This window comes from Nothoprocta perdicaria, unplaced genomic scaffold (assembly GCF_003342845.1).
Source record: "Nothoprocta perdicaria isolate Ctin4 unplaced genomic scaffold, notPer1 scaffold_128, whole genome shotgun sequence".
NCBI classification, from domain to species: domain Eukaryota; kingdom Metazoa; phylum Chordata; class Aves; order Tinamiformes; family Tinamidae; genus Nothoprocta; species Nothoprocta perdicaria.
The window spans coordinates 1,690,632-1,705,946 of record NW_020454405.1 but is presented as its reverse complement, the minus strand read 5'-3'; the positions used below and the strand labels follow the sequence as shown (position 1 = coordinate 1,705,946).

The 15,315-nt window shown below is 46.8% G+C and overlaps 1 protein-coding gene across 1 annotated transcript in view; it reads right to left on the bottom strand.

The window, feature by feature from the left end:
• Window positions 1-15,315, bottom strand: part of IGF2BP3 (insulin like growth factor 2 mRNA binding protein 3) — a 77,390-nt gene that overhangs the window by 16,594 nt on the left and 45,481 nt on the right. The window contains exons 5-9 of the mRNA XM_026033359.1: window positions 15,144-15,315; window positions 12,662-12,796; window positions 11,971-12,093; window positions 9,462-9,597; window positions 7,972-8,103 (exon numbers count right to left, since the gene is read on the bottom strand). The exon at window positions 15,144-15,315 is cut by the window's right edge and continues 167 nt beyond it. Coding sequence (XP_025889144.1) covers window positions 7,972-8,103; window positions 9,462-9,597; window positions 11,971-12,093; window positions 12,662-12,796; window positions 15,144-15,315 — 698 coding nt within the window. The remainder of the gene's footprint in view (window positions 1-7,971; window positions 8,104-9,461; window positions 9,598-11,970; window positions 12,094-12,661; window positions 12,797-15,143) is intronic.

The window sequence follows — 15,315 nt, the reverse complement described above, 5'->3', positions numbered from 1 at the left end:
CGAGGCCGCCATCCCCTCGGGCATTCCCAGCTCCAAGGAGAGGAGCAAGGCCGCCATCCCCTCGGGCATTCCCAGCTCCAAGGAGGGGGCCGAGGCTGCCATCCCCTCGGGCATTCCCAGCCCGGGGACAGCAGTTCCAGGCTGCAAACAGGAACAGACTCCGTTACTCCACAGCGGCCGGAGACTGCTGCAAACTGAGCACTGCAGCTCTTGGCCCTGAACTCCAACACTTTTCAGCACGGCCGTCACCTACCTGGCAAGCCAAGGGAATCTCCTCAAACTCCTAGAAGCCTCGCGCCCAGCTGCACCTATCAGAAGTGCTTCCAGCACGGAAACCTCGCCAGGACTGCAGGGTGCGGAAATCTCCGGAGCGGGAAGGAACGTTTCCTGGCAGGCTGCTCACAGAGCATCTCACAAGCAGGGACAGGTTTGACATATTTCTGAACATGGCATGAACTTTTTGTTTGTGYAAAATCTAATTAGCCGCAGAGCCAAAAAAGCAATCTGCCACCCTTTATCCCACCCTTTATCCTGAACGGAGGGCCAAGAAGCAGAAGCGAACACAAGCAGCAGACTGTTAAGCTATTTAAGTAGGAATTTTGCTGGTCAGTCACAAGCAGTAAACGCAGGTATTTGGTGCTGCACCACTCTGCAACCACAAAAACAGAAACATTTTCAAGCACTTTTGCTCAAGAGGTTGTGGCATTTGCWCCCAGCCACGTGGGTACCCCCGACTCCAGGCAGGCTGTCCAGGAATCCTGTGGTTGCGGGAAAGATAAGGGTAGCCCATCAATCTGGCTTGTAAAGACTCTGCTCTCTGATTCCTTGGAAGCTAAAGGAGATAAAGCAGCACACAATAAAACCCCAGGTTCTGAAAGCACAGAAAGGCTGCTTGTTTTTCACCACGCGAGATGGAGCCAGCTACAGCGGAACAAAAAGGAGACTCGAAGGACTTTTGTTTCTGGCCTGGAGGAGGACAACATCCTGCAGGAACCACCTGTTACTGCTTGGCACATAAGGATTGAAAGTCCCCATTCATCACTGTGAGATTTGGAGGATGCCGAGCCCAGCAATTAGAGAACCCCAAAGAAATCTCCTTCCTAACCCAAGAGCCTCAGAGCAAACTCTTCTCTCTTGTCCCAGGCCCCTACAAATGAACAAGCGTCCAGAACTGCAGCGAGGGAGATGTCTCTTATTTTAAAAAGCATATGTCACTAGTTGTCAGTGACACTGCTTGCTTTATGACGGACTCAGAACCACGCAAAGAGCTATCAAAAACAGCTGATGTGTTCAGCACTCTCTCACCTTCCTTGAGAAAAAACCTCCAGCTGTCAACTTGGCAAATCTTTGCCAGGAGACACCCCAAGCCCCTTCCGTTTCTGCTCCACATGCTGGAGACAGACCGATCCCCGGAGGGACCCATTCCCAACCATTCCTGCCATGTGGCAGGGCCCGCAGGATCACGGAAACKTCAGAGCTCCTGGGGAGGAGCCCCCGCTTCCCCCAGAGAGCCGGACAAGCACCTGGGGTCACACGAGTCTCTCGTTAGGTGGCCCGTTAATTCACTAAGTGGGGCAGACGTATTCAAGGTACTGAGGTTACAACATTAAAGCCTAACCAGCTGGCAACAGTTCTTGGAGACAACACTGCGGTCCTAGAGGGTCCTCCTCCGGATCTGTCGTGTCATCTTCATCTCACAGATATAAAACCATGTTGCAAAAAGTGCTGCCAATCCTTCTTTATGACCCCCCAAACCACATCCTCTTTTGGCTGTAGGACAGCTCCTCACAAGATCTACTGCATAACAAGCCAGCCAAATTAGGAGAAAGGTGCTACACAAAGGTATAGATGCACATACATTACCTCCCCCGGGTAGCTTGGGCGTAACAGTGGCATGAGCTCATCCTAACAAACCCAGATATCCAAAGGAACCCAACTCCACCAAGTAAGAGTCAAAGTACCTGGAAACATAGGACAGTTTTTCCTCTTCCTTGTCTCTCATCTATGCTCAGGGCATCAAATGAAGGCCCTCAATGAAGCAATTTTTCATTTTAAATTGCTTTTCTTTCCTGCCAAAAGCACAATACAGTTATTTCTACTATCACATCTATGCGATATAGTAGAAGAACTCTTCTTCATTATTATTAAAGAAAAATATCGGAGGATAAAGAAATCTCGACCACAATATCCTCTAAGGAGAAAAGTTTCCATTGGCATGTTCCTCACCTGCAACAAAAAGCCTTAAAAGATGGCAAAAGAATAAAGGGAAGCAGCCTAGCTGTACAAAACTTTTGTCATTGGAGAAAGGTAGTTTGATTTCTTGGCTTYGTTTATCATAGGAAATGACTTCTTTTTTCCTCCTCCTAGAAGCACCTACACATACCACATACCTGGAAATCAACTGTAGGGCCAAAGAAAATGTTAGAAAAAAAGTGCATTTTGAGAGGGGAGCTCCAAGAGGCTATGGTGGGTGTGCAGAAAGACGAGCAGGGCAGAAAGCAGCTCTGCTGCGAGCCGAGGAGCAGCTTGGCCTCGGCCAACACTCACGGCAAGAGTTCGGATACCTCATTCAGCAACCCRGAGATGCAGGAGAACAGCTGGCATGAAATCCCTCCATGCAGAAAAGCTGTCCAGCTTCCCRGCTCTCGACACGTGAGAATGTATCYATCAGGCTACGGAGAGTCTCTAGCAAGAGGATTAATTCCACTGCCCTCCTCCCGGGCGTTCAGGGGCAGGAGGAGCTCCCCACACACCACCCTGTCCCCTGACTTGTKATTCCTGCTTTCAGACAGGATCAAGCGTAGTCAGGTATACAATTAAACAAAAGAAATTTCAATTACAGAAAACAAGGTGCAAACTACTTAACACCAGTAGAAGTGTTGAGTGTGTTTAATTGCATGGGTAAAGTTAGCACAGCTCTAAAATCAGGATTTCTTGTTGATTTGATTCTTTTAAAGTCTTTGGCTTTCCACAATAATCAACTTTTACTCTTGGGAGCCATTCACACAGTTACATTCTCCCCAAATTTCAGAGAAAAAGGAAGCAACAAGTCCGTCGAAGCAACTCTGAGCAGTAGAAACCAACATGTGGAGCAGTTTTTCTGGATATTTTACGAGGTTTTTGTGGTAGTGGATCTCGTACACACTCCACTTCTCCGTGAAGGTGCTCGCAGCTCGTGACACTGGTTACCAGCGAGCGCAGGCAGGCTAAGGAAGCCCTGCTTGCAATCGTGTCAGACATGCAACACACAAAAGCACAGGGTTGAGAAGGATGTAAAGATAAAACATTTGTTTTCCAAACCCAAAAGCAGTTGAACAACATGTAAGTTACAGAGGCCACCTGTAATTCCTTACTGTGGTTGCAAAAGGACACAGGTTCAGAAGAAAGAAGATGGTGCTGTCAGACTGCCAGGACTGTAAGAGCAAAGTCAGGCCCACTTGGCAGTACCATGAATTTCTAATGCTCAATATTCTTAAGAGCAGAGACATCTTTCTTAAGTCCTACTTTTTCTTCCTGTCTTCAGAAGTTCCAGCATTTCCCACACATTCCCCTTTGACTTTGTCCTCCTAACAGACAGGTAACAGTTCTTGGGCTGTTGGCAAGAGGAGACAGACAAATGCAGTAATCTAAGCACTATGTGCAATTCCATTGCATGCTTTTCAAGTGACTACGTAAAATTAGCACTTCAAACAGGCAAACTAGGGACCTGCACTTGAAAAGAGAATAAACTGTAAAGCTTCAAAATCAAGAATTGTTGCTAGTGAGGGACAAATAAGAGGAGTTATCCTTCTCTATGACCTGACACTGTCAGTCATGGGCACCTAGGCAGCAAGTGCAGGTGCACAACTAGAGAAAAGGAGTGCCAAGGACACAGGGTGTCCTGGGTGTCCCTCCTTTCCTGTATGTGCTCTATTGCAGGGTATAAAAGGCAAGGCAAGAACCAGCTGCTTCGCTTCCTACTCCACCTCAAGTCCATCCATTCTGAAAATGCAGGAAATTGGACAATTATTGTAAAAAAGCATCGCATACCCTCAATCACTTGAACCAGTATGTAACAAGACTGACACACCAGTGTGAACCACACTCTAGATGGGCTGTGGAGAATCAGAAGCAGAAATTGCCCTCCTGAATGAGGCTCAGGCCAAGGTGCTACATCCAAGCCAAGGTTTGATGAGATTCCAGCASTGCCATCTCCTAAGCCTGTGTTCCTGGCCTGTTCCTGAAGCAGCTGGAGAAAGAAGAGTGTTTGTGCTCTTGTTAAACATGCCTGGAAGCATTGTGGGAAGAGAAGAGAAGAAATAGCCCCCAGCTCACATCAACAGAGCTAGAACAGATCAAATGGCTTAGCTCTTAGTTCTTGAAATAAGATGACTTGGATTGAAGAATGAATGCTTGGCTAAAGCTGGATAGATGGGGGTTCAGACCTGTCACTGTAAGCACTGGCAACGCAAAACAATCATCCTGGATCTGCATTATCATTGTCTTTCCACCTGTATGAAAAGCAGTATCAAACATGACAGATGCTCACCTCATTACTGACACCTCAGAGTTATGTGGGAACACGTCCTACACAAAGTCACAGCGACAGCTTGGCCCTAGGAAAACAATATCTGCCTCTGTGAATGCCTACCCACCCACCTCTTCCGAGCCGAAGGAGAGCCTCTGTTCTCCACAGGGGAAGCTCCATGCATTCCAAGATACCKGAGCACGAGCTCCATAGCCCTCAGGTGCACCGCCATGCTTCCCACTATAGGGACACTGTGGGGTTGGCAAATACACACTCTCGGAGAGACTTCACCCAACATCGGCTACCAGGAGGGTCCCTAGATAAATGGACACCTGAAGCTGCAAGGAACACATCTCAATTCAGACAACATTCCAGGCAAGGCAGTGCCAGAAACCTGGATTTGCCGCTGTCACCCAATTTCTACTCATGCAAAGATCCACCTCTTCCATTTTTTCCCTCCTCCTCCTGAGGCCACAAATGCCTCACTTAGCATTTTCCATCCCTAGATCCAGAGATAYTGGATGTCTGGGAAATAGCTTATCCTGTTCCTCAGGCATCTGCCCTGTTAGTGCCAGCACTAACCAAGGTCTGGCTTTTACCTGATAAAAAAGCCAGACCTGAACTAGAGACCACAAACCTAAAGGGGGTCTGCCAAACACCAGTGCCTCCACCCCAAGCTAGGAGGACAACCTAGCTTGGATTCTTCTGATCCTCCAGATCACTGGAAGTATCAGAACTACCACTGGGAAAGTGCAGRACCAGCCTCTTGCCCACGAGGCAGAGGAGCACAACCTGCAAGCAGCCGGGAATGGAAGTTAAGCTTCTTACCGTGACAGGGGCCAGCACCAACTGTGAAAGCAGCCAGGGGTGAAACCCTTTTCCCACTGCARTTTGAACACTGATCAAAAGACATGAGTTCAAGAGTTTGCAAGAGCTTTTACAGATCCCAGGAGTTGAGGTATTGGCCAGCCTCCTTCATTAAAAAAAAGCAAAGAGCCCTGGGATCACTTCAACACAGGCGCCAGACCAAGGAGCTCTGAAACAAGTTATCTTGAAGGTAAACGGACACAAAGTCTCCCTGTYGCTTCTTAAACATATTCCCTAAGGCCTTCTTTCCATGAAGCTGGACACACACTCCTTCYTAAGTGTCTCATGTCCTCTCCCAAATCCCGCTTCCGTGGCTGTTCTTTAGCTTTCCAAGGCTGTTCTAACACAGTCAGCCCTCCTCTCTCACTCTACTGCTACATACCCTCTTTTAATATGGCCTAAAATTTTCCTACTGGAGATAAATAGTAGAGAAAAATAACCCAACTTCACGCACAGCCAATATTTAAGAATATTGGGGAAAACCTTTATACAATTTATAAGGAAAACATTTATAGAACAAAAAAAAAGGAAAACCGTTTTTCCCCTTGGAAAATTGCACACACCCAAGACAAAGATCCATCCACACTTTTTCTTGCTTTCCTCTGCTCACAAGGGAAGGGGCAGCTCCTGCGAGTGACCTGAGGGGCTGCATTCATATAAGAAAAAGCAAGAGAGTTCGAGTTGATCATGCATTTGCTTCCGAAGCCCTTCAGTTTGTTCCAGGGATTTTCTTGGTATCATCCTCCACTTCCAAAAGCCAAAGGTTCCCTGCTATGTCACCACTTTTCCTTGTGTTTGTGCATTGCACATCTGGACTATTTGGAACAAAGAAAAATGCTCATAGGATTGAGAGAAGGAGCAGGAGCAAGGAGGAGTTCTGATTGATGGTCCTTCCAGCTGCAAAACTTCAATACTTCCAAAAAGTTACACTTGCTTCTTGATGACTCTTTTCCAGATGCTGCTCTGTCCTATTTCCAGAAGCCTGGAAGCTGCCAGAGATCCTAGAGGGCTAAAAAAAGGTGCATCTGTGGGGGAGAGCGGTGCCCTAACAGAGCTACAGAGGAGAATAAGCCTGAAACGGCCAATTCGACACTGCTGAGGTGCCCATTTGAAGCGGAAGGGAGAAAGAACCGCAGCAAAAGGAACGACGAGAAAAGAGAGGGACAATAAAGCACGGGAGGAACAGAAGAACGTCGGCTACAGCGGAAACCGCTCAAGAATAGCAAAGCACACTGCACATTTGGAGCAAAGAGGAAAGAAAATGTTACACCTATCATTGCCACCAGCATAAATGCACTCAAAAAAAAAAAGGAAAAAACACCACACTCCACTTTCTCTTAAAAAAAGAAAAAATAAAAAAAATCAATCCAGGCAATCCGGTACTACAGCTGGCATTCCTACACAACACACTGAGGCAAAACTCTGCGATTCCGTTAGTTTAGTCTGTCATTGCAATTAAAGGGGAGGCGGGTAGGGAGAGGGAGGGATTTGCGTGTCCCAAATAGAGGCACTGTTATTAACAATAGGATAACTGGCTATAGACATATTTCCGTGGTGGTTTTCTTTGGAGTATTTTTTTTCTGATAAAGCTACTATTATACTGAACATAGTTTATAATACATTGCTAACACCCAAGTTGTTCATTCCCACAAATGATACTATGAGTGTGGAATTTTTCCTCATCCTTTCAGTGACATTTTCTTGGCTTCTTCCTCTGGGAAAAATATTTAGGCAGCAACTTCCCTTTAGYGCAACATATATAGGCCCACTTGAGATATTTCATAAAGTTCAACATGCTGCGCTGCTTTTTCACTCTTCTAGTTCCTGGTGAATCGCAGATTTAGCTTTTGGGTGTTACTGTTGAGCAAAGGAGAAGGCAAAGTCAGTTGTACCAAAGCTGGGAACACTCTGCCATCCACTTGTTAGAGTTAACTTTGAAAGCTCATCTTCCATTGAAGAGACCACGACCAGAACCAGAAGAGTGATGATAAAAAAAAAGGCCACCTTCCCTGGGCAATGAAGTTGTTTCCTGAAGCAGCAGAGCGTTTTCTTTTCCTAGGAAAACACTGGACCTTTCGTTTAGAGCAAAGTAACTTGTGCTCCGTAACAAAACGTTCATTTATGATTACTAAGCAATACTGGATCAGAAAGAGCCCACGGGGCTGCTTCACAGTGATAGTAGAGAGTAACATGGCAGCTAAATCACAGCTTTCTGCAATCCATATAATTCTATCCAGTTACCAGTGAGGTCTTTCAAGGGGGCTTGTACATTTATAGAACTACAACACTTAAACAAATGCTTTTGGTACACAGATCCCTGCTTTATGACTATAGAGCTGCTTGGGTTTGGTTTTCGTTCCCCCCCCCACCTCRCTTCCAGGTCAGCAGCAATACGACTGCAGACTAATATTTTATTATTARCAAACATGTCTCACAATTTCTAACTCCATTGTACATCTGATTTCCTGCTGTAAAGATTCCGGTTCTCTAAAAAACAGGACCTAACACTTTTCCACATGGCAGCAGCGCATGGATCGCCACGACCATCCGCTAGCGCGGCCCTTATCCCAGTGGAGGTTATCCCAAACTTCCCTTACCCCAAACGGAGGATAGGAAGCAGCAGCAGCAGCTGAGGCGACGCTCACTGCGGGGGGCGGAATTCCTGAAGAAGAAGGCGGGAACAGACCCAAGGCATTCAAATTTAATCCAGGAATTAAATGTGCTTGAAGCTGCAATGGAAGAAGAGTTAAGTTATTTAAGCTTTAAAATTCAGGTCACTAAGTATGATCAGGATCCTACTCAGAGTAGGCTACTAGAGCCTTTTGGAAAGGTAGTGGTATATTCCTTTAAAAAATTACTTTAAATCTCCATTCCCCCGTGGACTCAACTTCAGCTTTATTCTCTAGGCACAGAGCAATAACATTAATAATATGGCTTGGAAGGAAAGGCAGCTTGGAATTGCTTGCTGCAACTTCAGTGAAATGTAGCACAAGTCTGTAGTCAAAAACACAGGCAACGGTGCAGCCTTTAGGTTCCACATTCAGAGTGAATAAAATTAGAGATAAGCAGCATTTTGGCTTTGTGCTCAAAACCACCCAACAGCCTGTAGAGGCAAAGGAACCTCATTCACAAGCCATGAGTTTTCACATACCCTATTCTCTAACCCTTTCCTCCCTTCCATATCCTGGATCGGAGAAAGAGAAAGGAAAAAGATCCCAACAGTGTTTGTGAGCAAAGCATCAGCTGTGAAGCCATGGGAAGTTTTGCTGAAGCAAAAGCTGCCTGGACTCTCAAACACCCCACTGCGGATCCCTGCGCGCTCCGGGTACCGCGAGTCATCCTGTGGGATGGCAGGGAGGGGAAACATGGAGGGGGAAGGGGGGGATATGTGGTCAGCACAGAAGCCGTAAAAAATGGGCATTTCTGGAAAAACAGGGAGTGATGGAAATTAAAAAAATATCCAGGTTGATTCTAGACTGTATCATTTACTTGTATAGATGTACACACACACAAAGCGCTTTTCACRGCCTATCAAAAATCTCAGTCATTTCCCAGTGGGAGCTTGTAATACTTCAGGTAGCTGATGAGGTGTGTTGCTTTTACTATATAATTTGCAATCAGCTCTGAATAACTGAATGACTTTATCATCTATATCAAGAAAAGCCTTAATACAGCCTTCTTAAATTAGATAACTGAGAGCAGGAGAGTTCCTTCCTTTGTATGCGATACTTTTAACATCAAGAAACTAGAAAGCCCTGCTTAGAGAAACTTGCATGAACTGCAGCACACAAGCCACTATTACACACACATTCCTTTCAGGTTTCTGCAACAAGAAAAAGCAAAATCCTCATTCATTTCTTCWATCTCAATCAACTTCTCAGTTCCTCTACTTAAAACAGAGGATGTTGCCTGGTGATGCTCAAGCCTGGAGGGACAAGGCGCTGAACAGCCCTGCTTAACTTGGAAACTGGCCYTGTTTTGAGCAAGCCCCTCGCTGGTCCAGATGATGTCCAAAGCTGATTCCCTTACACCCAAGTTACTCCCAAAGCTGGTTTCCAAAGAGAGGCTACACCATAAGACCACTCACATTCATAGCAGCAATATCATTTTCATAGGATTCCCTGATTTTCTTCATAATTTCTTCCTCAGCCTTGGCACAAGTTTCAATACTGCCTTTAACTGTAATGGTCCGTTCTGGATTATAGAGCGTCAAGTCCTGCAGCCTGCAGACAGGACAGAAACACAGTTAGTGAGGGGGCAGCCGGCACTTGTCTCGGTCTATCAGTCGCGAGCGGTGACATCCGAATACGGGGGGTTTGCCCTCCAGGCAGCACCACAGCAGTTTGCAACAGGGCTCGCACACAGTCCTTGGAGCATCTGGAGAAGCTCTTCCCTGGCAGCAAGCCCCAAACCCACCACCCTGCGGCTCCAGCTGGGGGAGAAGGGCTCAGGTGCAATCCGTGGCCGGATGCTACTCCGAAGGGAGCAAACGGGGCGCTGCGAAGTGGCGGGCGCAGCAGCTTCGGGCGCCCAACCAGCCCTGCTCACCCGGCACGGCAGTAATTTGGACACTGCAGAGCACGGGCCAGCAAGACGCTTTCCTGGCCCTGGAAACACCAGGGGATTCCTGAAGGAAGGAGGGGGAAATGCCCAGAGAGCCTCCAAATCCTCCCAGCGGCAGGAACCAAAAGCTGTGTGCAGTTCAACATTTGCTGTGAAACACTAGTGAGGGCTTTTCGGAAACGGGAGGGCTACAGCATCAAAGCCTAGTGCTTCCTCAGATAACAAATGCTGACCTATTGTGATAAGATGGAATAAACTGACTGGGAAACCATGACATTCACGTACTGAGAACAGGTGAGTTGAGGAAGAAAGAAAAAAAAATCCTAAAAACCAGGAACGACAGCACAGAATGCAAGGGAGGTGAGGGAGCCTATGCAGACAGGGAAGGCAGAGAAAGCAGCATGCAAGTCCCTTTCTCTTTGCACGGCAGCCTGCACGTCTCAGGCAAGCAGCAGCAAGCACGAAACGCATCCGCAACGCAATCCTTAAGCTGCCAGTGTGCGAGCACTGAGGTGCTACATCAGGAAGGAAAGTGGTGGAAATCACCCCAAATAAGAATGGAAACAGCTTCCCAAATCAGCTGCCTTACTTTAGCTTTATGGGCAAGCTTAGCAAAAGCCTAAACGAAGAGATTAGGAGAAAGACTAATTAGACAAAAACAGAATCAGTGGGCATAAATGCTCTTTCATGTACTAGCCACCCATTACATCAGGCAATGCCATGGAGTTATTTCAGACACAGCACAAGCAGCAAGATCTTGAGACCCAGATTTTAAATGTACATAAACCATTTGCTCTGCAAGTGCGCACAAGCCACGTGTCAGTTCTGTCATTATCAGCAAAGCTCATTTTCATGAAATGAAGACCGTTTTCCCACTTACCCTCTAAATATATATTTATATTTTCCTTTAAGACATCATCAACAGTCTGTACACGGTTTGCACACAAAACATTTACACCAACGTATTTAAGTGATCAGGCCTATCTTAYAAAACTTTTCTTGAATACACTTTGCCATCTGCATGATTTTCTCCCTAGTTGATCCACTTCTCTCCTTCCAACTGTTTCTATTAACGTTGACGTACCTTCCAAAAGCTCTATTTTTTTTTTTTTTCCCACCTGATTCTGAAATTATAGCTTTTGAAGGATCACATTCACCCCTGGCTATTTTGGCCTTCATTTGAGCTATCTTCCGTGCTATGGATGGTTTTCATCCTTTCATTTAATCCCACCTCTTCCTACACTGCCTTCCAAACTTGCTCCTTTCCCTACCACCTATAAGTCAACCTTATTTCCTGGCTAAAGCCTAAGCCTACTCCACTGTTTTCTGAAGTTATTGCTCCAAAGTAAGAGCAAGCTTCTCCAGAAAAGTTTCCTCTGATCAATGATTCTCCCCATACGCTCCCCTTGATTTGCAGAGACATTTTCCAGTAAAGGTGAAAACTTCTGCCTAATCTCAGCTAAATTTGAACAGGTCTTGGGGATCTTTGCAAACYCCCACACCAAGAGCTATTACTTTGAAGCCGAAGACTGCTCAACATACCCCTGCTTGGCTGCTAGGGGCCAACAGAGAATTACCTCTAAAACACTCTTTAGTCCTCACTTGCTTCATTTCCCTCCCTCTTGCTCAGGAGTCTAACTTACACCAGAAATTAAGCATCACTAGCTTCACTCATTTGCACTTAACTCAGAACTGATCCAGTCTTATAACTTAAAGCATTCTTCCTTGTGTAGAATATATTACCTTAAAAACCGCAAGCACTTAAAATACGGTCTAGCACAGGTTTCATGCAGCCCATGATGTTTTGGGAGTCACTCTTGACTGAATAACTCTTCTTTACAAGGAAGACTTACCACTTAAGAGTGAATTTAGCTCCACCTTACAGGTTAGTCCAGAATATGGAGCAGGCCCTGTCACCGCAGCCTTCAAAACTCTCCTGTTATTTTTATAAGAGCTTTATATCTGCATGCCCTGCAGTGGCATTGCTGCCATTTCAGACATCTCACCAGAGGACTGAGGCACAAAACACTTACGGAGATATTGTGATTTTAGTATCCGTGTCCTGCTCGATTTTCTTCAGGTTTCTTCCTTCTTTGCCAATAAGTCGGCCAACAAAATTGTTATGTGCCAATATCTTCAAGGGAATTTCTTCTGTACTGTAATGAAAGTGCAACCGGTCAGAATGCTGGAGACCAGGGCAGAAACTTCTTTGCACGTTACAGAAAATTATATTTGCCTACAAACATCACTGCCATTCACTTGCACCTCCTTAAACCAGATGCASTGCAACTGCAATGTGTATTTCAGCACAATCACCTAAAGCTTCATCCTAACACACCCACTAAATAAAAGCTAGATGAAGCAACAAAAGCTGTTGGTAAGGAAGCAACATTCCCTAGGCATTCTAGGGAGAGCTCACAGCTTGCTATGTTCACTCCAATTAAAAGCTGTTAGTTGTCCAAGAGACTTCAGGGTTGGCTCTAGTTTTCCTCAACATCACAGCCAGTCAATGGCTGGAAATGTAGAGGGGTTTAGGGGCTGATTGAGCAAGTACRTGGTCTCTAAAAGCAAAGTCTTGATTCTTGCACCTCGTTACAGTTTGGCTAATAGCAACAACAGAGAACAGAGTCACTTCACAGCAGAGTTTAAAGACTACATCTTTGGATGCAGTCAGCAAGAGCTCAGAATTTTGAATCCCTTCACAAAGAAATGCCTTTTACTCACAATTTAGTATCTTGAGCTTCCTTTTGCATGATCTCCATAATAATTTTACAAGCTGTTGAGCAGCCTTCAGGAGTTGAGTGGATGGTAATTGGTTTCTCAGCAGCACCTGCATTTTCTTTACGATGAATATCGATTCTTGAAAGAAAGAAAAACACTGGATGTAACCAGGTACTGTATAGTAACTTTTGCATATTTCCATGTCTAACAAAAAGATTGGAAATAATAATGACTACATTTAAGTGCTTCAGTTCATGAAATACCAAATTATTTAAAAGTTACCTAAATATTATTTTATGAAGAATTTACACCTATTCTGATTTTAGCAGMTAAATCTCACCTTTGTGGACACTGAGATATCCTCTCTCTTCCCACCCCAGTCCCTCCCCCAAACTCCATCAAGACATTTAGAGGAGACAACAGACAATCTCTAATACCCCCCCAAGGACAACATTTCAATTTTCCCCAGTACTCCAGAAGTTGATCGCCGGTCCCATCACCCCACTAACAACCAACACCCTGGTACTGACTGCTCAGGCAGGGTGCAGAGACAGTCTTGTCTCACCTCGGCTTTTGTAACCACCTCCGTGGTTCTCAGCACTCCGTTAGCAAGCAGCATAGCTGGACTTACTATGGRGATTCATCCCCAAAATCATGTCCTGTGCTTCCAAAGCCTGAAGTTTGTCCTGCCATTCCCTCCCTTCTAGCTCTGCTCTCTGTCATCTACCAGCCTTGATCTACACCCTAAGCTTGCAAAGCTGCAGCAGCTCAACACGACCAGTCATAGCACGCAACGAGATGTAGCTCTGGGTACTATCTGGGCCCTCCCAGTACCTGCAGGACACCTGCACACCTTCCACTGCTGCTTTTGCTTTCTCCCCTCTACCCCCTGCCAGCTACAGCTCTTTCCCAGCATTAACAGCTGTCTTTGCTGCTCTTCAGTAAGTCCCTTTCATTTTCCAGTTCTTTCTGATATTAAGAATTCATTTTGTTTCATGATGCAGCACTTGGTGAGAAGCCCAAGGCAACGTTTGGTGTCAAGCAGGAGATCATATCTCTCTCGCCCCATACAACAAAACCACCACTGTTGAAGTCCCAGATCTGCAGAGTCAGCAACCTGCAACTGCTCCTGCCCAATTCAGGCTGCTTTTAAGAGCCGGGCACTCTCCATGTGCACATCTTCCCAGCCTTTTCTAGGCCAAGAACTAGAAGCTTTAGGTATCACCTGAAAATCAATTCCCTACAGGCAAACTACAACCAAGCCTTGTCAGGACACCACGAATCTCTCAAGTCGGTGCCATCAAAACACAGCAAACACTCTCCTGTGCTGATGGAAGGTGAAAGCAGCCCCACGGCGAGGCTGATTGTAGCCAAGAGCAGCCCTATCCCTGCTGGCAGCCCTCCCTCCATCCTCTGCTCCGGGGGGATCCTGCTCAGCACATCCCACCCTCGCTTTGCATCCATGCTCATTTCTTCCCTGGGAGCTGGGACTTGTACTCGCTGGAAACCGTCTCCCTCAGCATCTCCSGAGGCCGCTGCCTCGAGCTGCTCGGGCTGCTGGCAGCTTCCTGCCCTCTGTGTGTTTCCTTAGCCCACGCTTTGGGGCAGTTCTGCAACAGCAAGCAGCTCCCTTGGCAGAGAAGCACAGGGCTGAGGTGCAACGGGCAGGGAGCGGAGCCATTAAAGCTTTTGTCCCCACCAGTTGCAAACGTGGAGAAATCCTAAGGATAYTCTGAGCTAAACTCAATCTAGATCAAGCACCCGAAGGTTGGATGTCACCACGCATGTGGCCTGTCTTCAGGCCCTAGAGTGCTGCACTCCAGCCCTTCCACTTCCACTCCCTACGGAGTATCCATACATCCCTGCGCGAGGCCTCCCAGGCAGCAAGCATCTTGCTGCTTGCCATCCCAGCACGGTGGGATGGACACACTGGTTGGATTCCAACACGGAGCACACAGGTGCTCTCCAAAAATGACAGGTCCATGCAAACGGAAGCACTTTCCAGGAGGCATTTTTGGGGCAGGAGCACAGACATATCCGATTTCTCCTGAGATGATTTTACTAGCAAATTTTCCCAAAAGGGCCCAGTGTAAATAAATACTCCAGAGTAAGCGGGTAGGTGCGGGGAGAAACACAACCCATGCGCCACCGCAACCACATCGCTGTCTCCAAGCRAACTATGCTTGCAAAGTTCACCCCACCTGGGAAACCTGTGCTTCAAAACATCAAGATTCAAAACAAATAAACAAAAGGAAAAAGTTACACCAGACAGCTGACAAGGCAAACAGAGTTGAAGCCATATTTATGCTCCTAAGACAGGATGTTCCCCAGTGGCGAGGGGACCTCTAGCAAAAAGTCAGCATTATTTAGGGGTCTATAAATACATTCGTACCCACACAGGGGACAGGCAGCAGTCCTGCCTTTACACAGGAGGCCAGGGCCGAGCGCTGGGGGCTCCCAAGGGCCAGCGGGAGGAAGCACCTACTTGGACTGCGTCTGCTTGGTGATGTTCCTGATGGTGGCTCCCTCCTTGCCGATGATGGCTCCGACGAACTGTGTGGGCACCAGCATGCGCAGCGGCACCTCCGACTGGGGCTTCTGCCTGGCGCCGGCGCCCGGCGAGCCCTGGCGGGCCGGCCCGCGCGCCCCGAAGCCGC